The sequence below is a fragment of the Spea bombifrons genome, chromosome 3 (assembly GCF_027358695.1).
Source record: "Spea bombifrons isolate aSpeBom1 chromosome 3, aSpeBom1.2.pri, whole genome shotgun sequence".
In the NCBI taxonomy this organism is placed as follows: Eukaryota; Metazoa; Chordata; class Amphibia; order Anura; family Pelobatidae; genus Spea; species Spea bombifrons.
Window position 1 is genome coordinate 64,200,874 of NC_071089.1, and position 27,993 is coordinate 64,228,866.

The 27,993-nt window shown below is 38.1% G+C and overlaps 1 protein-coding gene across 2 annotated transcripts; it reads left to right on the forward strand.

Moving 5' to 3' along the window:
• Positions 1 to 4,772: 4,772 nt before the first annotated feature.
• On the forward strand, positions 4,773 to 27,086 carry POPDC3 (popeye domain containing 3). 2 transcript variants are annotated; one of them, XM_053460611.1, is made up of 4 exons: positions 4,773 to 4,923; positions 17,705 to 18,387; positions 23,826 to 23,947; positions 25,545 to 25,671. In XM_053460611.1, the coding sequence occupies exons 2-4, from the start codon at positions 17,897 to 17,899 to the stop codon at positions 25,655 to 25,657; spliced, it is 726 nt and encodes a 241-aa protein (XP_053316586.1). In that variant the 5' UTR covers positions 4,773 to 4,923; positions 17,705 to 17,896; the 3' UTR covers positions 25,658 to 25,671. The 2 variants fall into 2 exon arrangements, with proteins under 2 accessions (XP_053316586.1, XP_053316585.1); XM_053460610.1 differs by having other exon boundaries at positions 4,774 to 4,923; positions 23,826 to 23,934; positions 25,545 to 27,086.
• The last annotated feature ends 907 nt before the right edge of the window (positions 27,087 to 27,993 follow it).

The following is a 27,993-nucleotide window of genomic DNA, read 5'->3' on the forward strand; positions in this document are numbered from 1 at the left end:
TGATTCTTTACGGCAATGCTAATGACTTTTTCTCTTCCTTAGACTTCCAATAATCAGAGTGCCCGAATGGGTGATTAAAACAGAGCCATTCAATTGTGTACAACAGGCGCTATGTGTCTGTCTACTAGATCGGACTATGATAACAGCAAGATAACATACAAATGGCTAATATGCAGCTGCAGGAAAACTTATATTAGGGGAAAACCTTACAAGAAAGAAAAGAGTATCGTTCTTTCAAACATTACTAGTAATAAAAAAGTAATAATAAAGTCTTTGTGTCATTTAATCTAGTTTTAAGCAGTTACTTCATTGTCTATATAACTGTGTAACTTTTAAGCCAATTTATATTTTGTTCTTACATTTGGCTAAAATAACCCTTTGTGTTTTAAGAAAATAGTTTTAAGAAAAAGTACCAAACATTTTGACTTTTGGGTAACTGCAGTAGTTAATTTTATCTACAGAACACATTGTTTACTACAAATGTTTCATTTCTACACAAACAGCCTGAAGAATTGCGATGCAGTCCCCAGTGATCTGCAAAACGATTGATGGATGGGTACAACTTGGTGTGTTCCTCGGTTCAATATTGTAGCTTAAGTGGATCACCATAGCTGCTGTTCCACGGGCACAATTTGTTTTGAAGTAAAAATGTTGATCATCATGCAAGATTGCTACATTATGCAAGGGGCTGGAAGTGCTCCTGAATTTTAACACATGAAACCCTATTAGGCTGACTTAAGCATTAAAAACAATACAGTTTCAGCAAAATAATAGTCCAATTTCCCAAATTGTATTTTTAATGCGTGTTGGAGTCCATTATACACTTGCAAATTTGAACAGATATTCTTTAGTTATTGGAGTTAGAAAAGTCGACTTCAGATGAGGTGAGGCATTCAAAAGTAGGAGGATGAATAAGTAAGGAAGTACATACACAGTGATGAATATTATTTATATTTATTTAATTTGTTGCTGTTGATAATGCTGTTATAGAAAAAAAGACACATTTTAGAGTTAATTGATTTACATTATTCATCCATTAAGTAAGTATTCCAAAAGAATTTAGCCAAGGAAGGAATATCCATTCTCCAGTGGGATGCCATTTTAAAAGAGGCACAATGTATAAAACCTTCAGGCATCTGTGCATTAAGCCACATTAGGGCATTTGACTATAGCCTCTCTGTTGATGCTTACAATGTAATATACACTAAGTGCTACATATTGAAGTTAATGAGTCCCATTAAACTAGATTTCATTGCGTTGCTTATAAGTGTTTATTCCTGCCTAGCGTATGCACTTAAGAGACAGATAAGCATAAAGGCTAATAGATACCCAGCAATTTTTAGTTATGTATAAGTTGATCATGTTGCTTAATATAATGTGGAAATATGTTTGCAACAGGTGGTTTTATGAAGATTTCACTGCAGTAATGTCTTAGAGACAGTTACACCATAACTATTACAATTGTATGAATTGCTAACTTAACGAACTTTGACAATTTCGTCAATTTGTATGAACAAGGCCAGACCCCACAAAACAGATAGAAACAAAGCTAAGATTTTTATGTCCGAAATTCACAGGCTTTTTTGCTCCCACTCTTTCACACTACCTGAATATCTTCTATGCCGACTGCTTCCGTGTCTTGCATCTTCTTGTTCTTCATCTTCTTGTTCTTTTTCTTTTCTCTCTTCTCCCTTCATCTGCATCTCTGTGGCCATAACCTCCCAGACTACAGCCAAAATGACTACAGCAAAACGATTGGTGGGTAGAGGTAGAGGATGTCACTGGAAGCTCCGCCATTTTGTCCTAAGAAAACTCTGTTTAGACTTCCAGCAAAATGGCAGAGCTTCTGGTGACATCCTCTACCAAGATTGGAGATCAGAGATTGGAGTGGAAATGCAGACGAAGAAAGAAGAGAGAAGATGCAGAGCAAAAAGATGCAAGACACGGAAGTGGCGCTGCGAGACATGGAAGCAGAAGTAGTTAGCAGAGAAGGTATGGAGACATTCAGAGAGCATGAGAAAGAGAGTGAACAAAAATGAGTGTCAGAGAGCGAGACAGAGTAAATATGGGCATCGGAAAATACATTTTGTTCCCGAAATTAAAATGGGCATTGATTTTTGTCCAAAATGAAAGGGTAGAAAATGATAAATCATTTTCTGAAAACAAATGGGTCAAAAACAAACCTAAAAATTAATCTGAATTGTTTTTGATCCATTGGCATGTGTCATTATATGGGACTGCCATATAAATAAGTTACATCCCTATAGCGGAAAGTGATCGTATGCCACCTTCTAGCTGTTGATGTGGTTGAACTGTGTGTAACTGGAATAATATTAAGGGTGATTTGTATGCACTATTCATCCAAAAATAAATGTGTTACATTTTCTTGCCAAGGTTCATAAGCATTCTCAAAAAGCATAACCAAGGCACATTATTCATTTCCGTTAGTACACACAAACTCTCCAAATGTGTTGATTAATATATATATAAAAAATAAAAGTCATGTATTTTATTTATGCAATACAGAGGTTACATTTTATGTTTCAACACCTCTTTTAAGTGGGTTACCTTTGCAGTGGGTCATGCTGATTCAGACATGTTACATGATTATTCCTACGCGAGAAGCTGAATGATCGTGCTTGGAGTTGGCTACAGACATATAAGAAAAGATTAACTTTCTATTACTCTGAAGAACATTGAATCTATCACAATATAGTGTTTAGAGGATTGCATTGTGAACAGACGCTTCTTAAATTAAATTATAGAAGCAAAATTGTATGTGTTTCAGTTGTTTGTATATACAAGTTGTGACTCAACTTACATGTCCTTACTTGCAACATGTCAAATTTAAAGTTGCATATACTTGCATATACTCACCAACTTTTCATATGAATGATTTTATAAGTTGCTTTGCAAGTGTTAGCATGCGGGGGTATTCACCTGATTAGGGTCTGGTCAGTTGAGTTAGAGAATTGACCTAATTTATGTTTCACATGAGTACTCACCTACCCATGATCCTCCGGAATTATCCAGCCTTGTAACTTGGAAACCTGGAGCTCAGAACACTACAGTGATTACGCTACATCCAGGGCACCATGCAATGCAATTGTGTAAATATGGAAGCTGCAAGTGGCATCCATTGTCCCAAACAGAAGTCGCTTATTGTCTGCAGCTCTAACAAGATAAATAATGCGGTAAAAAAACTGACACGTGTTTCTCATCCCTAATATAATTTGCTATTATAACTCTAAACTAGGTTAGAATCCATGTCATGGTTGTTGTATTTGCAGCATTCGGTTTTCCATATTAGAGCAGTCAGGCAACACAGTTATTCCATGATGTGCAACGTAGACAAAATGCAGCAATTCAAAAAATGTATGACCCCCAATGGTAAATAAAAAAACAAATGTCAACCGTTCACACAGCTTGCCATACTAAAACTCAATGTGATTTTCAACACTACACAAATGCTTAATTTACTCATGGAGAAAAAAGGCAATACCAGTTCTTTACAAAGAGATTTGATGTCATAAAACTGGTTTATGAACCTAAAGAAACACCTGGCCAAGGTGAGAAAATAAATCAGCCACCTTATACAGTCAAATACATTTTCTAAAAACTCTTTCATATCTCGTTGCTGCAAAATCTGCAGAATTGGTCTGCATGGTAGAATCCATTGGGGAGCTAGTCTGTGTCAGGCTACTTCTAGTTTGGGGAGAGTATCAGGTTCACCACTGTGTACGCATTGGCCGCAGAGAAGCAGTGTCTAAAACTATACCGGAACCTGCCCAGCTCATTCAAGCAAGCCTCCCTGCTTGGCTACAGGGTTGTGCTGAGGCACGTGCCGCTGGTGAACTGACCCATGGTAGTTGAGACACTGGAGTTACAGAGGCCCTGTGGGCCCCCAACACCAGCTCCACCAACCCCCTGGCATACAGCTAGGCCGACACTGTGGCCCACGCTTCCTCAAGTATAACACGCTAGTCTAAATGGGATATGACATCATATTCCAGTGCTCAGACATAGCATGGGAGGACGTTGAGGGAGCGAAGTCCTGGCAGCGGCAGACAATTGGATATACAAATGTACTTAAATGTACTTCTATTATTTTGTATATGGAAAAATCATATTCTTCAGCGCTATACGATGGATAAAGTGGACATTTCAAGTAGTGCATCACATAACAATTCGGATTTATAGAAATGAAGCAATGAAGGAATTTCCAAACACATCTAGAGGAATGCTATTAAGGAGATCTTGGATTTAAGGACTTATTATTTCAACGTACCATTGAAACTATACTATTTAAGTAGTTACTTTTTCACAATCTTTATAATTATTACCATTTGATTACTATGACACTTTTCCCATCTCCTAGCTATTCATATATCCACAAGCTTAGCTTAAAACATTTTTCCCTAATAAAGGTAAAATGAACTTCCTAAAAAAAGGTCAATTTCGTGAAAGTTGATAAGTGTAATTTCCCTCCACAGCTCTCCCACTTGTATTGCAGGTGTATGATGGTGTACTTCACACTGAGATATAGTCTAAAACGAATGAAATAGAATTAACAGAGTGAGTGCACGCTGCACATAAACCCCTGTATGTAATACCCGTCCTCAACGCTTCTCACACACCGTCCTGCGTGTCCGCCTTTCACCACCTCCGAAGGCTTCCCCTCCCTCCTGCTGTCCCTGTCTGTCTCTCCTCCATCCCTCCCCCACGCGTGTCTCTCTCCAGCAGTCAGTAAGAGCTGCAGGCGCTGCTTGGAAGGGGAGTGTGCGCGGCTCCGGGCAGCGGCAGCAGCAGCCTCCCCTCTTCATGCCTATTTTAGTCCCCGCTCCCCGGCCGCCGAGCAGCTTCTCCGCAACTCCCGCTCACTGAGCAAACTTTTCCGGGCCAGCCCCGGTCAGCACAAGCCAGGTAAGGGGACGGGGGGGGGGGCAGTATAATTTGGGGAAGGGGATAAGTCAGGGCTGTGACTGGAAGAGGTGGAGGGAATCTCAGGTGTTCTGGGACAGGGACTGGTCTGTGATACACAGCAGGAGACTCTGAGCTGCTCACACTCAACTTAGGACTGTTGGGGACTTCATACTTAAGTGATGAGCACAAGTGTTAGGGCTGCTGCTGCAGTGCGTGGGATTCAGCACTGGATGTTTAATATCAGAAGTACACAACTACCTGGTGTTGTAGAGACCTCAGTACGGCAGAAAAGCCTACAAGATGCTTTTTTATGCAATTGCTTCCGACAAATGCAAAACACCATGATAGAAAGAATGGAATCAGCCTCCTCTTCTATATAGGGAGTGACAGGTATTTCTGGAGGCATCTCCAGGGGTTTCCTTTGGGAGTGCTACCTCAGGAAATCTCTCAATCCCTTGATATTTACATTGAAGAAACTCAACTCATTGATCTCATGGTATAGGGGCAATCCAGAATGTATTAGATTCCGTTAAATCACTATTATTGTGTGTATTAACACATAGTGTAAACAAATATATTATTGTATGCGTGTAAATAGAGTTTCTGTGTGTTATATTATATATGCACCTGATTATCCATGAAGTACATGTTGTTGCTTTTATATTCTATGTATTATCTGCACTTTGTTACATTTGCTATAAAGGTGGCTTTCCATTTCTTATACACTTAAAAGATTTATATAATACTGATTGTAAAGCATTGTATTAACAATGTGGAGCTATGCCGATACACATATTGAATAGTATACCTTAACGGCACCATAAATAGTTCTAAATACACTAAATTTAAAGGTGTTATTGTTATCAATTAATTTGTAACTTGCCGTTATCAATATAAAGTGTCCTATAAATGGTTCTTGGGTAATGCACCTTAAATGGAACACTTCCAGGAAGACATAGTCATTTGAAAGGCCTTTACAGCCTTTCTACTGACAGGCATCGTCTGGCAGTCCAGCTGCTATGGACTACAATTCTCAGAGGGCTGGTAGTGTATGCTGGGAGTTGAAGTTCATCGCAGTATCCCCATAGAATACATTGTCTATATTGTCCAGGGAACATAACACCATGTTTTTTTTTTTATAGCTTGATAAAATAATGGTTACAGGAGGTTTTCTTGTAACCTTGTTATCAGCTGTATTTTCCACATATGTAACTGTATTTAGTTTCACCTGTGCTTTGATCCCATAAATTGGTATATCATTGGTGCTGCTTGTTATCCTAGCTAGCGCATTATTGCTGCCATGGAATAAAAGGAATATCTCTTTAGTATGCATTTTATTGGCCTAACAAATAGCTCTTTTAAGTAAACTGTGATAAATTGTATTATTCTAACAAACAGAAAGATGTGGAGTCACGTAAGCTGTTTGGGACCTCATCTGAAAACGAGATCACCTTGACCCTGAAAGCTTATGTGGCTCTACGTCTTTTTCTGTGTTGGCCCAGTAAAGGATCTTATTTTACTAATCTTATAGCTGCATATACACTTCTAGTGTAAACATTTCAGGATGCAGATTCACAGTAATGCCACATAACTGCTTTGCAGCCCTACTAGTTTTAATGAACACTTCTTAGCGGTTTCCTTCTCAGATATGCATTTTGGTGGCAGACCACCTTATTTTCTGGGATAGTTGCCCCAAAAAAGAACCTCTGTGATGTTAATGATAAAAAGTAATGTGAACAAGAACAAAGTGGCTACCATAACCGTACTTTTTGAAATGTATGCAAGGAAGTACAAGAGATTTAATTTAAAAGTTGAATGGATAATTTATTAAAGTTTGTTTGATCAGCAGAAAAAAATATTCTTGAGGCACTAGTTAAGAAGGTAAATGCCTAGATTTAACAGATCCTGATTTCTGATTTGTCACAAACACAGAATTTAGTCCCATTTTCCAGGCCGCTGAGCAGCTTCTCCACAACTCCCTCTCACCGAGCAAATGTATCTGGGCCAGTCCTGGTCAGCACAAGTGCATATAATGGTTGAAGTGTACCTTTGAGAAATGTAGTATTAATGCTGTTCTGCAATACACATGTCACACATGTCCTCCAGTGTAAGAGTCAAGCCTTAATTATCCTACCACTGGACACCTCTAGTATTCAGATGCTTAATCAGTTATTTATACCATGATGTGCTTTGCATTCACATCCTTGATCAGATTTTATCAGTAAAGGGAAACATGCCGTATTTGTGCGATTATAAGACGGCCCCCCAAAATCGGAATATTTAATTAGGAAAAGAAAAAACCTGAATATAAGACGACCCTATAGGAAATGCCTTAACACTCCCCCCCCGCCCAAACTTACCTGTGCTTCTGACTCCCCGGTATGTTGTTCAGGCAGCGTGTAGACGTCTACTCGATTCGCGTAGGCAACTTCCACTGCAGCCGGAAGGAGGTTAGCAGCGGGGGTTGTCTGCGTCCATCGCGCAGACCTTCCCTGACTACGCATATCATGTAGACGTCTACACGCTGCCCCGGCTACATGACCGAGGGGTCAGAAGCACCGGTAAGTTTGGGGGGGAGGTGCTAAATGGGGGGCATAAGACAGGAGGATCCAGGTCCCCTGCAGCGCTGCGGGGGATCTGGATCTTAGTCTCATAGTCAGACCTATTTGAGGTCTGATTATAAGACGACCACAATTATAAGATGACCCCGATTAAGACGAGGGGTATTTTTCAGAGCAAATACGGTAATTGTAGAAATCGTATTGAATTGATTTGCTTTATATACAAATTGCTATAGTTATGTGATCCAAAATAACATACCGATACCCTAAAATTGCCTTATTTACTGTTTACCAGTTTACATAAACAATGCTAATTAGGTATTGCAATTACAAAAATACCATGCACAAAAAAAAATGTTAATTAACAAGACATGTCATATAACTGTTTTGTCAAATATGTAACCCAGTAATAATCATCATGAAATTACCGGTAATACCATGCCACATTAGCAGGGCTGCACAAATTCAGTCCTTGAGGGCTACAAGCACCTGAATTAACAATTCTTTAAAATACTTGTTTTCATGAAAAGATACACCTAATTCCCTGCCTGTTTGCAGCCCTTTAGGGCTGTAGTTGTACAAACCTGATATTGTGGTATCACAGTTGGCAAGATTGGTGTCAATTATCCCCTAACCCTGTAGGAGTATTGTTATGCACAAAAATATGGGCAGGGCTGTCCTAGACCAAATTAAGAAAATATTTATAATACTATTTTACAAAAACCTTTAAAAAGATGATATGTAGGGTTAGTAACAAGATGATACAAAAGCACAACATGCCTCCAATGGACAGTAAAACATATTTCCTGGAGGAATAGTGCTTTTTACACATATTGTGGGCAGGTGGAATGGCTGCTGTAGAGCTATTATAAAGTAGTGGGTTAGCATTTTGTTATGGCAATGGAAAGTCTCTACAGACTAAACCCTTTTAGAGCGTTGGCCCAATCTGTTTCAATGCAGAGGCAGGGGGACAACACATTGAAGTATTTCAGATTTTATTTAAAATGTATGTTGATATAGATTTTTGGTAATGGGTTGTTTTAATTTTATGTAAAATCATATATTTTTTCTTATTTGTTTTACTTGTTTTTCTTATTTTTTTTTTACTCACACAAATGAATAATGCATAAATGTCATTAAAATTAATGCTTATGCAATCACTACATTTAGTAGCTGAGCCTGCAATGAGTAATTTTCTATAGCCATCTTTTGTTGGGTAAAGTGCTGGGAAGTGGTGTTTTTAAGTTATTAAACTTGGTTCTTCCTATTAGAAGCCACCTAGCTGGGTACCTAATAGAAAATCCATGTTCATGAAATATTTACAGTTGCAGCTAAAAAGAGTTAAAGAATAACCAGTTACTGTCCTGTTACTTCCAGGGTTTTGTAATGTGATAATACCTTATGGACACCCCATGCAAATAACACACAGTTATTGGGCCAGGGATGAGCATAATGCAACAGACATCTTGACCCGAGTGTCGTCCTAATCCGTGGCTATTGAGTGGGAGAACTAGAAACTTCAGGAGAGTTCTCAGTGATAGGGCTTTGAATTTTCACAGTATTTTTTCCACAGAAGTAAGAGAGAATTAAAACACATTGATGTACAGTATGTTCTATGTTTTTATTAAAGCATAGGCAATATTAACTTTAATATGAATATTATTTATATACAACATGCCCAACAAGAGCTAGGGATATTTGAAGGTCTGCTTACACCAAGCAGATGGTCATAAGATTGGCAGAGTTGTAGAAGTCTCCTTAGTACATTATAGCGTGCACTGTAAATTACTGAGCAATTATTAAAGCAAGCAATGATTAATTGGGGAGCAGATATGGTAGAAAAGAATGATCAGTGCATATATACTCACTCTAAAACGCACACTAAGACATATTTACTCCATCACACCTGTCACACCACACATATCACACCCTTACACCACACCTCACCCACCACACTCCTATCTCGTTGCTGTTCCCCAGAGCTGCAAGCTTTTGCCTTAATTAGTGGTCTGTTCCTAGCTAGACCTGCTCTATTTTAAGATTTTTTGACATGTCTGAACCTAAATGTGATACAGACTCACTTACTAATTTATATCATATGTTAGTAAGTAATCATTTCCTTACCAAGGATTTTTGTGCCACAATTACCATATATTTTTTTTACCATAAAAGTGTTTAGTCAAGATTCCCCTTTCCTGTTTTAGATGTACCCACACAGATTATACATCTTTTTGTCCCAGAAAAAATAGGGCTTTCATTTGAAACCATAGGAGCATGAAAATAAGTTTTCTTAGAATTTGTTCTACACAGTAGGTGCCACTGATGAATTATGATCTAAACCCCACATACATTTTTTTTGTTCTAGAGGGCCATATCTATCCCTTAAATAGTACCTTGTAGGGTACTATTTTAATACTTCTGGATAAGTGGTTTGAGGGTAGAAAACAGGGATTCGGTCACTCTCTCACACTCTCACTCAATGTCCCCCTAACTTCTCTGCCAACCACTTCCATGTCCTGGTCTTCTTTACTACTGCTCTGCTTCTTGTTTTGCCCTTTTTCCCCAACAGCCCCATTTGGAGGAATGGAGGAGAGGCTGTCCCCATTGTGCCCCCTTTTGTGGATTTACTCCAAGAGGCCAGAATAATGCAGACAGATCTGTGGTGAAAGAGAAGCAGTTCTGCATCTTACTTTCTCTGTGAATCTGCCTGCATTATTCTGATCTCTTGGAGTACTTCCAGAAAAGGGTGGAGACACTGTGCATGTGAAGGTGTGTGAGAGACAGTGATAGAGAAAAAAACTGGACATTAGTATGAATAAATGAAATTTGTTAATTTAAATAAAATTTTAATTTGTACAAATCCGAATCCACAAGTCTAAATATTACCTAATTTGATTTGAATGTATTGCTACATTCACTATTTATTCAGATTCATGAGTAATATTTGGTGTGGGTGCTGTCATTACATATGACAACTGGGGAGGACTGGCAGCCTAAGGCTTGGGGGCAAGTCTAGTCAAGTGGCCCGTTGCGCCACCGAATCAGCCCACCATCCGTGCCCATCTTTTCCTTATTTTCTAACGCATATTGATGTAATGTGATGGGATTGGGAGTATATCAGTACACTAAAAATAAGTCATCATACATGTGATGCCTGAAGCCACAATTTACTGCCACTTATACTTTTTAATAAAATATGCAAATTGAAATTGAGCAAATAACTAATTTCTGGGCCTAGAAAGTTTTGTCCTCTGAAGTGACTACAAATTCAGGAGGGCGTTTTATCTCTGGATAAGTAAAAATTAAATTTATTCCTAATGAAAATAAAGTGCCAGGAAACAGATGACTAAATATGCATACCAGCATGGGTGTAGGAACCCCTATAAATCTGGGTATAAAATGGGCATTTGCCCCCATCAGATACCTCTTTCCTCACTATCCCCTACCCCACTTTCTCCCCATCTCTTTTTTTGCAAACAAGTACAATAATATATAACTTGAAACACTGGTAAAAATAATGTACATTTAATACATTAAATATAGGGAAAAAACTGCTAGTCTTTGTAACAAAATTTTTAAAATATTTTAAAATCTGACCCTAGGCAAGCATTTCCTTGGGCTTCCGCTCCCGAACCAAAAAAAAATATTTGCCACACTGACTGCAGATTAGGGGAAGACTGTGAGAGTCAGTGAAATCTTCCCTCCTTCTGACCCTGAGCGTGACTTTGAGAGATCCTCTCCCCCGTAATCATCCCTTTGTCCCCTCATTCACTAAGCCATGCCTCTCTTTTCTTTCCTTTCTGTAGTTCAGATAGAGATCAAATAAACAACACCAGACCAGCACCCAGATTACACAAACAAATTACAGTTCAGAGTGAGCCAACTTTGTCCCCAAACAGCCCATCATGAGCCAACTTGTCCCTAAACAACCCAGTGTGAGCCATCTTTGTCCCCAGCCTGCCCTGACACCAGTACAGGCTCTGCAACATCGACACACCAAACACACACACCAGGGCAGGCTCTGCCACACCGACACCCAAACACACACACACACACACACATCAGGACAGGCTCTGCCACACTGACACCCAAACACACACACATCAGGACAGGCTCTGCCACACTGACACCCAAACACACACACACACACACACACCAGGACAGGCTCGGCCACACTGACACCCACATCAGTACAGGTTAATATACACAAAGTATAAAAAATGCTTTTCACACTGGTTTGTTTTGTTGTGTGTTCTACCCTTTGTGGATTGATGCCCCGGCCAGGCCCCCCTTTGGTTTCAATCTATTCCCCCCACACCCTTGTGTATTGCCCCATGTGCATTTATGCCCCAACACCCTTGTGTATTGATTTATGTGATGTCTCCAGCCAGCCCCCTCCCTTGTGTATTGATGCCCCCTTTTGTTCTGGTTAATGTACCCATGTGTATTCCCCTCAGCCACCCACCCCTATTTGTGTATTGATTTATGTGATGCCCCAACCACCCTGTTGTGTACTTATACCCCCCCAGCCACCCTCGTTTTGTATTTAATTGTTGCCCCAAGGCACCTATCTTTGAATATGGGTCCCCTTACACCTATCCCCAACAATTTTTTTTATTTACTTTTCTGCTGCCTTTCTTTCCTGCAGACGGCTCTCCAACTACATGCTCTTCTAGCTGTCATGAGGAGCTGTTCCGTGTGACGTCCTCAAAGGGGCTGGAAGAAGAGCCTCACTGAGGCACTAAGCTGCATGGTGCAGGCACGCCGGCTGCTTAATGATTTCAAAGCAGCTGGCGTGTCTTTCTGCCGCTGTAAAACTCGCAGCCGCATCAGCTGCAATGGCATCTCGGTGTGCTGGCCCACAGACTGGCCAGCCCACCGCTGGTGCCGCGAGCTTTTGCCCCGCATTAAACATACCTCCCAACATTTCAAAATGTGAAAGAGGGACACTGTTTTTTTTGCTCCCGCGAAACTCATTAATACAATTGAAGTGACAGACCTCGCGCTCCCTAATGTTGAGCCAACTAGAGGGAGATCGTGATATCCCAACTAGTCCTGCAGCTGCTGATTGGGCGGCTGTGCGGTCCCCCGCAGCTGCACCGGAGGTGAGAACGGCTCTCACCTCACACTACCTCTGCCCCTGCAAAGCAGGACAAAGGTAGGGATAGCCGTGACAGCGGGACAGAGACCCAAAATCGGGACTGTCCCACCCAAATCAGTTGGGGGCATGCTTAAAGAGCTGTTTTCAGTGGGAGGCTGCGCGGCCGTTTTATTTAGATCCAGGGCGGCCTGGGAGTAATTGCCCCCTGCCCTCCGGCCCAGCACGCCCCTGTATGACAATATTATTATTGTTATTATTTATTGTTTTATAAAGCGCCATAAAATTCTGAAGCGCTGTACAATGGGTGGACAGGACAAAACAAGTAGTATGTAACATAACAATTTGACTAACAGAGACAACAGGTGAGTTGGCCCCTGCTCAAACGAGATTACAATCAATATTGTTTGTTCTATTTTTCCTGAAGCTTTGCATTAAATTTCTTTAAATATGCCTTCTGAATTCTAGAGCATTTTTATGGTCTGGAATGTACTTATAATAATATATCAATGTAAGTCTGACTAATACTCTGCAAACCTCACTGAATCACTTGATTTCATTTAATTGATTTCAATTAAGCTTGTTTTTATCGGTTGCAGTCTAGAATCCTTGATCGCTATGTGGGGATTTGCCCAGAAGATGAATCACAAAATGGGTTTTCAACCACTATTAACACTAATTATGGTTTAGCTGGGTGGTTGAGCTTCATAGTCTTTTGGTGATTAATATGCACACTAAATGTGTCGCAGATCACAAGTAAATTTTACACAAGTAAATTTCCTCGACTAAACTCTAGAAGGCTTAAGTTTGTTGGTGAATATGAACTAGAAAAGTTAAATATGAAGCTACAGTTGTTTAACTTTTTTAGACTGGGTTCTAGTTAATACAATCATATAATGTTCATAATGATTGAGGAGGCTACATACATTTGAAGTCTCTATTAAAAACGAAACACATAACTATACAGATAACTGTATAGGGGAGATGTAATGTCTGCTAGAGAGATAGACATGGAATACATAATGTGCTTTGCAATGTTATGCATATGCAGCATACAAATATAATGCATATACAAATATGTAATCATAAAATTCTAGGTTGTTATATTTTACTATAGTCATAATATGTGTTAAATGTATATATATGATAAATGTATAATGGCTACATCCTATAATATCCATTTCAAATAATAGTTTTTTCTTAAAGAGTCATTCCAACCATTTTAATTCATATGACAGGCGTGTTGTCTGTTTTCCAAATGCAGAATCTATTACATCTAAAAATATATGCATTTCCTTTGACCCGGAGAACTCTGGTAGAAGCAGCGGTTCTCCGGGTCAACACCAGAATCCTCTGGGTCGCCGGAGCAGTGTCTTGACAGGCCCATTTTCCCTTTTAAATGGGGGTGTTTTCTCAGCAGGAACACCCCCGACATCAGCAGGAATGCCCCCAACATCAGCAGGACCACCCACCAATGTCAGTGGGCAATCTTGGCCACGCCCTGCAAGGGTAGGTAGCTGGAGCCCAGAAGTTCCCAGGTATTGCAATTTGCCCCTTTCCACACCCACCAGCTAAATGCCCTGGAAGAAATGTGTTAGGCTGAACATATGTGCATAAACATGATATACTCGTTTATAGTAAGCTCCAAAACCTGTCTTAGGAAACACTGTGGGTTAGGGTCTGTTTAGATCCCCCTTTGCATGTGTACAAAATGCTGTAATTGATTTCAATGGTAACATGTTGCCTGCCACAGATTGGTGGCTTCAAGCAAGAATAGCCAGATCAGGTTTTTGCTGTCTTTGTTTTGAAGAATGCCTATTTAAATGTTCTCAGTACTTTGACAGCATTCTTCTTTTAATGAATGCTCTGTACTGGGTTTAATCTTTCCTTTTTCTGTTTACTGTGTTACCTCCCATGCCATCAATGACTTACTATTATTATTTTTTCTTATTCTGGAAAGTTACAAGGAAATCATACATCAGAAACATATTGGGTACTAATAACTATGAGCAGTAAACCCATTAACACATTTCTTGTTGATATGTGATGCACATATGTGGCTTTTATGTACACATTCTATGTTAGACTTGTGCACATGAACCAAAAATGAAGTTTTTTTGGTCCATTCGATTTGGACAAAATTTGGACAATTTTTTTTTTTAATTCAGAAACAAAATTCACTGTCATTCTCTCTCTCAATGTCTCCCTGTCTTCTCTGTCAACCGCTTCCATGCCGCTTCTTCTACGTCTCCTTCTCTGCAGCTCTGCTTCTTCTCTGCTTTCTTCTATTCCTCTGGTCAACTGCACTCTGCTCCTTTGTCTGAATTATGCAGGCCTTTTGCGAGCACTTCTGTAACATGGCGGAACCTACATAAACACCATAAGAGCAACGTCTCCCCATTCCCTCACCACGTGGTAAACCCGGGCCAGCAGAAAATAAGAAAGAGAAGAAGAGGAGCCGCAGAGCTGCAGAAGAGATGGAGAAACAGAGACACGGAAGCGGCTTTCAGAGTGGGTTGAGAGAGAAAGAGAGAGAGTGTGTGAGAAAAAAGCAAATCTGGAGGTTTCAGACATTCAAACAAATTAATGAACTTAACTAAATCTGTTAAAATTAAAATTGGTATGAATCCGAATGCAGAAGTCTATCCCGTATGTATATTTAGACAGATGCTCCAAAAGAACACTTATGTGTGTCAAGTGAGTGTCTGATCCAATGGAATAGATCACCATAAGTGTAACCAGGGAGTTGATTAAATGACCTATCTAACTCATAATTAGTGTGAATGGTAGTTGAAAATACGTGTTTTGCATTTCAACTCCCAACGAACCCATAAATGGCAATTGTGAATTCTAGACTCTGACCATTGAAAGTGAAATCAATGTAAACCAGCTTTTAGTAATCAGTTCAGTGGGATGACTTAAATGAAAACATTTTTTACATGTGCATTCCAGATGTCAAAATACATTTATCAAGAATCCACAAGATATATCTAAATAACACCTATGCACTATAGAAAGCTGAAATAAATACCCCACATGTACATGAAAGACAAAAACACAGGATACCAGTGGCATGTTAGCACTTTCTAATTGTAGAATTAAAAAATTACTACACCATTAAATCACGCATCTTCATCCCAATATTTGACTTATAAATGTAATTTGTTTTATTTTATACTTAATTGAATCGATTGATACTTAATCATAGGTGCAAAAAAAGGAAATATAATTCTACGTTATTTTAACGTATACATCAAAATAAACACCATGGCCTTCTGTTGGGGCAACAATATGTGCTTATTTTGATTACAAGTTTTCTTTTGATCTTATATAATGGAACATAAATGTATGATGTTCTACAACATAAGCAACATCACAGGTCATGATTTCATGTAGATGTCATCCAGTAGTCGTTAAGATCTAGCCCCTCACCTGCTTTTGAACTGTGCCTAACATAATTATCAACCAGCAATGCAAGTCATAGGTTAGCAAAAGATTGCGAGATATTTTTAGGTAATATGTATATGTCTCTTTTTTACTGTATTTGTAAGGTATTTGTAAGAAAACATACTTTGAAAACCTCACATGCCAGTTTCTGACAACAACCTCTGCAAAACCTACAAGTGCACTTTAAAAATGATTATCTAATGGGTGCAGCTTTTTTTCTTGTGTCTCATTTGTAAACCAATTTTGTCTCTCCAGCTATTTCTGCTCTATCTGTCAGAGGGCAAAAGCATTCACCAGCATGAGAAAGTAAAGCAAAGGATACCTATTACCCCAGAGCTGAAGATCATTACTTATTAATGCTACTTTTCTGATCTTGAAATAGGCTGCTATTTTCCTTAGTTCGAAGCACATTTATTGCTTGAACTTCGATAAATTCACAAAGGGTTATGCATTCGGCAGCATATTTACATCTAGTGGCAGCCCGCGCTAATGGGCTTTGTAATTTGTATATCTAGCCACAGGGCATCACTTGGGAGGTAATAGAGTGTGTGGTTGAAATGATGTGAATGGGGACAATATAAATAATTTATAATATTAGTTGTTACAAAAATATGGAGGTAGGTGATAAAAGCAACAGTATTAGTTTGCTTACCTATTATACATAATATACTTATAATATACATTAAAAATGAATTGCCCATATAGGCAAGTTTGGCTATTTAGCACAGAGCATTCGATCTAAATAGCTACTCTAACCTAATTTAACTCAATTTCTTTTTTTCATAATAACACCAATGATTTTGTAAATAGTTACCATTCACTTTTAGTACCATCCAGCTTGCAACCATGTATATTTTATTTCCTACTAACATATAGTTACAAATAATCTGAAGATTGTCAGCGGCTCATTTGGAATCTGGAACATGTTGCTCAAGACAGGGCAAAGTAAAGTAAATAAATATGATTCTAAAAAAATGCATAAGAAATATAAAGGGATACAAAGTGCTTTATTACATGCACCCACACGGAGGAGCTTGCAAGTGAAAAATAGATATAATTTTTATTTTTTTTCAAATATTCAGTTAAGATTGAGTAACAATGGAAAAAAACATTATGTCTAGCAGACAATGAAGTCCATTTTGTATAGTTAATAATGATGTATAGTCACTAAATCTGGAATTTGCAGGCTAGTTTTAGTTCATCTTGCATTATGAATGACCAAGAAGAGCTTGGTTGATCCGTTGTAATGCATAGATAAATCAGTGAGATTTAGTGAAAGTCATCTAAAAAATGTAAATATACATTTTGCAGCATCAGCTCATCCCCCCACCTGAATAGAAACTTCTAGGGGTCCGAACCCTAGTATCTTCCTTCCCATCTTGGGAAGGAATAACAATAAGAAGAAAAGGGTGTTATGTTGTCTTGCTGGAGGATGGTCTGTGATAGAAACATCAATGTGAAATCTGGGGAGCTTGGATTATGATTGCTTGAGAGATGTCATAGTATAAAGAAACGTCTGTACTGTATAGGCATATTTTTAAGTATGTTGGAATGTGATAGAGCATGTATCACTCTGTGTCAGAGTTTTTAATCTGAGCTGAGAATATATATTTTTACATTTTCTCAAGTACTGAAGATGTTGACAACACTTTTTTGTTTTGTGTTTTGGTATCAGGTTAACCTAGCCAAGCCGAGGCATCATGAAGAGGTGTTATGACCTACTGATAGTCTTCGATAATGAATGCCATTATATTGAAGAATCTCAAAAATATGTAATTGCAAAGAAACAGTTTACCATCCGGAAATGGCAACAAAGTTAAAATAACGATGCTGTCCTGATGTAGAAGCATACCTGCTAACCACAGCCATGGGAGAAAATGTGAGTTTTTGGGAGAGCCTTGTAAATGGACACCCAGTGTGTGCGGACTGGAAGCAAGAGACGGAGGGATCCATTTATCACCTAGCCAGTATTCTTTTTGTATTGGGCTGCATGGGTGGAAGTGGGTTTTTTGGACTGCTGTATGGATATGTTTTTTTTGCTTTGAGCTTTCTTTGCACCTGTATATGGGCCTGGCTGGATGTCTGTGCCGCAGATGTCTTCTCATGGAACTTCATCCTTCTTGTGATCTGTATTATGCAGATTATACACATTGCCTATCAGCTAAGGAGTGTCACATTTGACAAAGAGTTACTTGACGTATACAGTGCAGTCTTTCAACCACTGGGGATCTCCTTAACTGTATTTCGGAAGATAATATCTTATTGTAACGCTGAAGTGGTCACATTGGAAAGGGAACATTGTTATGCAGTCCAAGGAAAGACTCCCATTGACAAACTCTCTTTACTTATTTCTGGAAGGTTCGTATAGTTTTTCATTTCCTAATGCTGGCACTAGAGCTGTTGTCAATAATGACGAATATAGTCCTGCATCGACTGGCAAATGTCATACTTAGGCATTTCATCAAGCTTCAAGTTGTACTACATTTGTTATTAGTAATTAAACAACTTAACATTTAAAAGTACTTAGGTTTCATGAATACCTTATAGTTTGTTTTATAACTCCACTGTTTCTTAACACAGTTTTTTTTAATAGATTTCTACCTTGAAAACAGCAGTTTAATTTCTGTCTAGGAGAGGTCATGTAATGGTTTTACATTGCAAGATGTCTGAAAAGTAACCTTTTGTTAACCTACATCCCACACTAGTGCATAGATAGTATAATTGAATGTAAGAGAAAATGTAATAACCTGAGTCAAAGAGGTACCCCAAAAGTCTGAAGCAAAACTGTCCAATTGTGTCGCTAAACAACACTTTTGTTAAGTTAACCAAAATGCAGTATTTGAAATATACCGGTAATCAAAATTGTAAAAAAGAATATTGTAAATGACTAATGTAGCTGAAAGTGGCAGATTTTCGAACATCTTCATATGCGTACAGAGGCCATTTATCAGTAACCATCACTACTGTGTTCCAATGGCATGCTGTTCACTAATTCAAGTGTGAACCCTTCAAGTACTAAACCCTTTTGCAATTAGCACAGCTAGAAAACATGAAAAGAGCTAAGTGACACCAAACATTTGAAAGGTTGTGTGTGTGTGTATGTATTTATATCCTCTTAATGTTAAACAGGGAAATATATTTTATCTTGCAAAGATCTTTTAATCCAAACATGTCTTAATTCATACATTGTTTATACAGAGACCCAGTGTGGATGACGCATTCTCTCCGCTGCTACTGTCTTTCTGTTAACACAGGAGAAACATTATGAATCAGCTTTCATGGCAAAAACTCCTTGAGGGGGGCCCTAACCTCCACCTCTCATACCAATGGCATATAGTGCATTTGTTTCTCTGAAGTACTTAGAAAAATAGCACTTTTATCTGAAACCCCTTTGAACCAACTTTCTGGTATTGTAAAACAACAAGTATGCATCAAAGACCATTATTCCCCTTGAACTATGAAGTTGCAGGGTGCATGATCAGTATACAAGCTTGGCTTCTATAAAGAGAATTCTAGTAGCTCAAAGAATTCCTTCACAGCTTTTACACCCTAGATAAACATTGATGTGTTCGTCCATGGGCGTAACTAGACACCGCGGGGCCCTGGTGCGAAAATTCCCCCCGGGTCCCCCAACTTCAACAGCTAGTCTGTGCAATCATTGTCTCTACCCCTCACTTCCAACATATGTAAACACACAAACTACACACACTTACTCATACTCACTAACACACACCATCTCACCCCACTTACACATCATGCACACACACACACACACACACACAAGTACACATCCAAGCTCACACATACGCACCCACAAGTACACATCCATGCTTATATATATATATATATATATATATATATATATATATATATATATATATATACATATATATATATAATACACACATATATATGTTCAAAAATTGCCTGTTCAAAATTGTTTAGAAAGGACCCTTCCGACCTGGACTGCACCGATCCAGGTCGGAAGGGCCCTTTCTAAAAAATGTTATACTGGTACGAGGAGACAGGAAGAAGGGCCCAGTCTTTATCTATGCTGAGGTAAAGTGCTATTTTTTTCACATCCACTAACCAAGAGCCACATTAATGGACAACAATAACGAGATAATGAAGCAGATCCATACACCCTGGACCACCTGTAAGCTGGGGAGTGATGCCACCTGCACCCCCTCCCTGGTGCTCCTGCCACTGGGGAGATGTGCCGGCTGCGCCATCTCCCAGGCCATCTGTCAGCCGCTGGGGAGGGAGGACGATATCCTCAGCTCCCTCAATTGGGATCTTCTGCTGGGGCGGGAGGACAGGTTGTGAGCTGCCGCTGGGGAGATTGGCCGTCTACGCCATCTCCTGAGTACTCACTCAACCGCTGGGAAGTGATGCCGCCTGCATCCCCTCCCTGGTGCTCCTGGTGCCGCTGGGCCGGCTGCCGCATCTCCCTGGATATCTGTCAGCCGCTGGGGAGGGAGGACGATATCCCCAGCTCCCTCAACTGGGATCAGCCGCTGAGGAGCGAGGACAGGTTATTCCGCTGCCGGGTCTGTGAGCTGCCACTGGGGAGATTGGCCAGCTGCGCCATCTCTCGGGCACTCACCCAGCCGCTGGGGAGTGATGCCGCCTGCATCCCCTCCCTGGTGCTTCTGCTCAGATGCCAGCTCTTCTGCTGGGCTGGTGCCAGTGGAGACCGCAGTCCCATCCACTGCCACATACTCTGGAATAGGCTGTTTTTCGAGCTCAAACAGCCCTTGTCCACGCCATTCATATACTTGAGTCCGGAGCCGATCCACCTCTCTAATCACTGCGAGGATTACCTCCACCGAAGGTTTGGTCCCGTACAGAGATAAACGCCGTCGGGCCTCCCAGATGGGTCCATGAGCTCTGCATAGCTCACCCCCATTCTGAAAAACATGAAAATGTAAAAGGACCACTCAGCTGTCACAGTGCATATGATGGTTGAAGCGTCCCTTTAATTTTTATTACTGCGGCGCTCTGTAATACTTTCTTGCACTGGAAAAAAATGAAGTCCTACAAAAGAACAACTGAATCTAGTAGGGTAAACAAAAGAGGCACAATACCTATTATAAAATAAATTTGACCTGTAAAAGATAAAATCAATTAAATTCAACAACAAAACAAACAATATGAAACATAATTATTATTAACAATGATATTCACACTAATATATCTAATCTTTACACATATTACTTAATTTATGTGCATTATTGGTGAAGAGACCATGATATTACCAAGGGGAGAATATTATGCAATTTACTGCCATACTTACATTATAATTATACTATGTGGTAATAAATAGCCTTTTGTGCACAAGGGAAACCCAGTTATATGTTTCAGCCTTCATGGACCTTGTCAGTGGGGCCTGATTGGTATCCCTCTAGGCACATGAGAGCAAGGAGGCCAACGCCTGAACTAACTTTTCCACTTGAAGTGCACCTCAAGAGAACCCCCAAAGAGCAAATACCACACAAAAAACTTAAGATGCACTGCAGAACAGAGTATTAAGTTGCTGTGTGTCCTTGGTGAGTTAATGCCAAGCCTTTTTTGTATGGTATTTATTTGTATTTGTTACACCTACATAATATTTCTGACATCAGAATAATTAACTCCATAATGCTATGTCTTGTTATGTGAGTAGGATTGAGATTATATATTGTATTGTTCATATGTATCTAATGTCACCTTTATTTAACAAAATATCCATAGGTGTTGCTATTTCCCTTTAATCTTTCATTAAAATTACTTTTACAAAGGAATTCTGCAATCTTACAAGTACATGCTGGGAATTTCTTATGCACACTTAATGAAGCACACCTCTGCACACCACTCGGCCACATGCTTCTGGGCTCTCATGCAAGTTCCGAACTTCAGAACCTACAGTCTACAGTACCTAAAAATACTTGAACTGGCAGGGTGCATGAAATGAGAAATCTGTGCTGCTTTCAGCTTCCTTTGTAAACTACTAGGGACTACAAGGTACAAGACTGTAGGGATACAAGAGCAGTAGCCATAGGGGATTTATTGTGACCTCTATAGTTACAGTACTGGACACAAAGGATACATATTGCAATATGTAAGCTGTTCATTTCTATGACTTCAAATATTAAGTAAATCACAATAAAAAAAATTATTCAGATGAGCCATAACAATAATATTCCTAAAGTGTCATAGCCTATAAAATGTTTATGGTGGTGATAAGTTGTTTTCTTCCTCATGTTAAAGCAGATCATTTATTTTGCTCTATATGTGTCCATCTTTCCTAGAAGCTGAAGAAGTGTGTGTGTGTGGTCTCATAGTAATAAAGCACACAGCAATACAACTCACATTAATATGTTGTTAAACTGCAGTCAGCATAAATTATTCTGGAAATAAAGTTGGATTTGGACATATAACATGTAAACTGTAAAGTTAATGCTCCAATTTATGTGCTATTTTATTAAAGCATTGCATTAAAAGTAACAAAATAACAATATGTCATGTATTATAATCATTGTTTTCATAATCACATTGCTTATGATTGGAAGAGAAAAATATGCTTAGAGGCATGTTCAGTACCATCTTGTAATTCATTATTCTAGCTTGAGTTTCCAGATCAAGCGGCTTTTGTTAACTCTTTCGTCATATATATTTATCCACACAGACCATATTCTGTTTCACTAATATGAGTGTGAGGAGCTAAAAATAATCATCAGCGACTGGTGGCTTATATACAGAAGATTGTATTACATTTATATATGGAGAGGATTAAGAAATATCTAAATGTTGTTGCCAGAACAAAAAAAGGGGGTTTTGCAACCTTTTAACCCCACAACCCTGTTGACACTTCTAAGTCATTGTTCCACATATCTTATGTCATATTTTTTCATAGATCTGATAAAAAAGGCTGAATGTCAGAATATGATTTGACAGCTCAGAAAGGTTTGCCACCAATGCTTATCACTGTTCACACACTTGTCAATGTCACAACAAGAGGCCGTTCTGCTTTGTGTTACTTCTAGTAGAGAGCAGGGTTGGGAATGGAATAATATCTCTGGCATTCATGTTATTAGTGACAGAAATAGAACCTTTCCAAGTGAGCACTGTTGACGCTAAACTGGACCTTTTTTGTCTAGGATTGAGGTTTTGAATGTATCTCTCTTCTACTCAGTAACGGTCCTCATGTATTTAGATTTTCAAGTGCTGGGTTACAAGTTTATGGCCCTTTAACAACTATTTGATGTCCAACAAAGCCTCATTCTGTAACAGTCTGAGGAGAAAGCCTGTGGCATGGACTTTATAGAGACACCCATGAATAGTTTCAAGGAAAGCCCAGGGATAATGTAATAGACTATCATATCTTAGACACAACTTACTCATGAATGTCTTCATACAAGTGCTGTAGCCACAGGCTTCCATGCATGAGTACAACAAGACACTAGTAATAAACAGCTCAGGAAGTCCACTGGATGAAGGAAGTTAGCATGAGGGAATAACGTTGTCCTTAAATATCAACTTTTGCTAGAATCAATTACAAATGGAATAACGTTTTGGAATATTTAAAATTTTCAGAATATCATTGTAAGTTGATTTTGGAGCGTTAATTTACAGAAAATTTAGAAAAGTTTCTGCTTAAGTATATTCATTTACACTTAAATGTATCCTCTTAAGGTAAATCCATGAAATGATTAGTAAATAATGTTCTATACCATCAATGATATTTAGAGCTGTTATGAACATTTGTAATATGATATTTCTATTCACTAATTTTAAATATCTTACAAATTTGGCAGGATACGAGTAACCGTAGATGGGGAGTTTCTCCATTATATTTTTCCTCGGAAATTTTTGGATTCCCCAGAGTGGGATTCACTCAGGCCTTCAGAAGAAGGGATTTTTCAGGTAACCTGTACAAGTATGTTTTTTATCCACTCTAGAGACACTGTTAATGCTTTGTTGATGAGCTGCTGAAACCATGTTCAGATGCAGTATGGTCTTTTTATTATACACAATATCTTCTGCTGGCATAGAGCAGACACTTTGCAAGATATAATTAGCTCAGGAATCGGGTACCCTTTTCTGTTTACTTTAAGTGTCTTTTTGATCCTTATATTGTGCAGATAATGCAGTTTTGCTAATGTGGAAAATGAATTCTGTGTTTTAAAAATAGTGTACTTTAATGGATCTACAACGGTTCAGAGAAAAATCTTAACCAGTTGGATTCTAGATGTTCTTGTTGAATTAGAGTGCATTCAACATTTTATTTCAAATAGTAGGTTGTAATTGTCTCTCATGGTACATTTATTCTGCAGTGCTGTACAATAGGTAAATGGGACATAACAAGTAGTGCATCATATAACAAACTTGACTTAAATATTCAATAGCTGAGGGGGGCTTGCTAAAATGAGCTTACATTTACTGCTTACATGTATACAAAATTAACTTGGTCAGCCCAAAGCAAACTTGCCCATTGAAGGATAAATCAGACTGTACCTCTCCATATCTAATCTTTCTTGCATTCTATTTATTATTATTATTATTGTTTTATATAGCACCATCATATTCTGCAGTGCTGTATGGGTAAACAGGATATAGCAAGTAGTGTAGAACATAACAGTTTTACTTTCAGAAAGTACATAACCACGATAGGGCATGGCTGACCCAGTTGTATCAGACCTTCATGTAAAAGAGAAGGTTTCCAGTAAAATTACTAGATTACTAGGGACCTCATCCAACAAGTTCAGATAGGTGTGATGGTCAGGTGTCATACATTTGATCATATAATGTATTTTCTGATTACATTTGCTATGAATTTACTATGGCTGTAAATGTAGAATATGAAAGTATTCAAGTATATATAGCTATGCGTTTTACTTTGATTCCGAATATATGATAAATATGTTTGTAGGAAAAACAAAAGACACAAAGTGAGTTACAAGTGCTGTTCTATCATGTGGGGGTGCAAATAATGTCCTAAACAACAGCACATATACATAAAATATAATTAAACATTATAAAGCCAGTTGATGAAATAATATATAACTCATTATGCAACTATATACTATAAATATTTTTGTTTGTTCTTCTGGTAGTTTATTTCCATTTAATAGTCTGTCCTGTTAATGATTTAAAACCAGATCTGCAAATGGAAAACCAGCATTTCAGCAGATGCATTTCACATGCATATATATATATATATATATATATATATATATATATATACACACAATGATCATCTATGCTGCCCTGTGAAATTACTACTAATACTATCTACAACTTCTACTGCTATACATTGTAATTAAAACTTCTAGCATGGCATTTAATAAAATACATTAGATTTTCCTGCTGTGCAGAATAACAGAAAAGTATCCTCATTATCATATCATATGTATAATATCACGGATAATATAAAATGAATATACAAAACACTGCTGTGTTGTAATGTTACTGTTATGACAGAAACTGCCATGTAAAAGTAGAATTATGACTGTATTCTTGATATTGTTTTGCAGGTAACCCTGACTGCAGAAACAAAGTGTCGATACATTACCTGGAGGAGGAAAAAACTGTATTTACTTTTTGCCAAAAACCGTTACATCTGCCGCCTGTTTTCACTGTTGATTAGGGGTGATATTGCGGATAAACTCTATGAATTAAATGAGAAGGTCTCTTTGGACAGTGGTTTTCGATTTGATATCAGACTACCTAACTATTATCACATGGCATTACCAGAAAAAGCACATTCAACAACACCCTCCATCCATGTTCACAAAGTCTCTACAAAGAAAAACGCAGCCAACAAAGTGTAACTAGTTGGTCTTTGGCATAAAAGAAATTGGAAAATTTGGCTCAACAAGTGACAAATATTCTTAGATGCTCATTAAAAACTTAACTAATGCAAATGTAATACTGGCTGCAAAGTGCCATTTGTTATCTTCATGACGGGTATCGCTTATTTGTGTTAACTGTTGTTAACTGTTTTTGAACAGGGTGGGATTAAAACATTTCATAGTCTATGTAAATGAACATAAAGTATTTTAATACACCCTTTTCTGAAATAAATTCATTGTAAAACCGTTGCTGTATAATTTAAGATCAGAATATTGGCCATTTAAAATGGACTTGTATGAAGGCAGGCAGTCATTAACAGTGGCAGTCTGATACTATGTATAAGTCATACAATTAATGTAATTATGGCATATGAGATATATACATAATATTGATCTGCACCTGCTGAAGACTTATCTGTTTCATGTATTGTTCATAGATGTTTTCTTTTAAATGCCCAGTGTGGTAACCCTGACATAGGAAAGACCAAAGACATTGGATAAAAGTGATAACAATGTTAGTGTTCTGTCCTAACCCCATACCAATAAAATCCATTAATTTGACCATTTGGTCTTCATTTACATCATAACTTATATGTATTGCTGTGTGCAAGTAAAATAAATCCAATATGATTTTGATAAGTTGCTCTGGGTTTTTAGAAGCCTCACTCTGTCCTCAATAAAAATAAAAAATACCATGCACAATCTTCAGCTTTATGAGTTAATTATTCTATGTACACAATATAGAAGGAGAGGGACCAACCTTCGCCACCTTCTCCCATGTATATGATAAACGCCGTCCTATTTAATATTGGGGAAACTCAATTTCTGGTTTACTTTTGTAGTTCGCATTGGAAAATCTGAATCATGTAAGCTATTAAAATAAGTCCCTTTATGGCAATTATCATACATTGTTTAAACAGATATTTGTTTCTTTGGTTTATTTAAAAGGTTAATACCTCACTTTTCTTCAAATTGTGAAGCTGTGATATATTGTACTGTTCATACAAAATTAGAGGTAAAACATTGATACAAAGCTAGTAAATATGTTCAATCATGTTGTAGTCAATACCTGTCCTACAAGGATTTTGTTTAAAAATATAGAATTATGTTCTAGATACATGTGCTAGATACATAAAGGATGTGATATTACTAAACAAGGGTTTTTTTTCTATTACTGTATAGTGTCTTTAATTTATGATATAAAATTGGTTCATCTCCACAAAATTGTATTTCTTTTTATTTGATAGAATTATTTTTATTTTAGCTCTAAGATAAACAATCAGCTCATTTTTGTGTGCAATTGGACTGTAAGCTGGAAAGTCTTAGTAAAATATATAGTTCACTGCTATAGAACTCACTTTACTTCGTTCGATGTTCGATTAATGCAATTCAGAAAAGTATAAAATAATACAATTCTGAGGACGTCGGAAAGGGTCACAGTTTCCAGCTGTCTTACCAGCTCCTTCCAGAGAACTGTACAGTCTGAGTTTAAACTGCATACAGTGAAACACTAATACGTGCCATGGGTGGAAGAACTAAAAAAATATTTGGATTTATAAAATTGTGCATTGAAACCATGAGGTGGTCTTCATTCATTTGGCTTTTAATAATAACTGTGGTTTATGTCTTTTAATTTATTTTTTATAAAACATATAGGGTAATACTACAATGTTGTTATATTCCTTGTGGTCCATCTCCTTTTAAAACTGTAATTTTACTTACCTGAAGCTTAAACAGTTAGATTCACCAACCTGGCATACTGCCAAAATATTTCACAATTTCACCAAAAATGTCATTTATGTAAAGGAGCATTATTAAAAGTATTAATAATTTCAGCTGTAGTTCATTAATTTTCAGGTATCAGTGTTGATATCTAAATCTTTAGTCATCCCCAGGGATAAATTCAACTTGTGCGAAAACACTGTTTTCCTCAAAGAGATGTGATATTTATAGAGCAGATGTGTTTACCAACTTGGCCAGTATAGAAGTAAATGAGCACAATGGATTAACATCTTGCATAATGTCCTATGTAATTCTTTTTCATTTCCTTTGGGATGCCTGCTCTTCAGAAAGGTGTCGTAGTTCAACAAAAGATTTGATAGTGCCCCTGACATCAGCAGCTGCTTCAGCG

Coding starts and splice junctions, on each gene's coding strand:
- POPDC3 (XM_053460610.1), top strand. CDS start 17,897: ATGGGAGAAAATGTGAGTTTTTGGGAGAGCCTTGTAAATGGACACCCA. Junction 18,388..23,825: donor TCTTTACTTATTTCTGGAAG/GTTCGTATAGTT, acceptor CAAATTTGGCAG/GATACGAGTAACCGTAGATG. Junction 23,935..25,544: donor CAGAAGAAGGGATTTTTCAG/GTAACCTGTACA, acceptor ATTGTTTTGCAG/GTAACCCTGACTGCAGAAAC.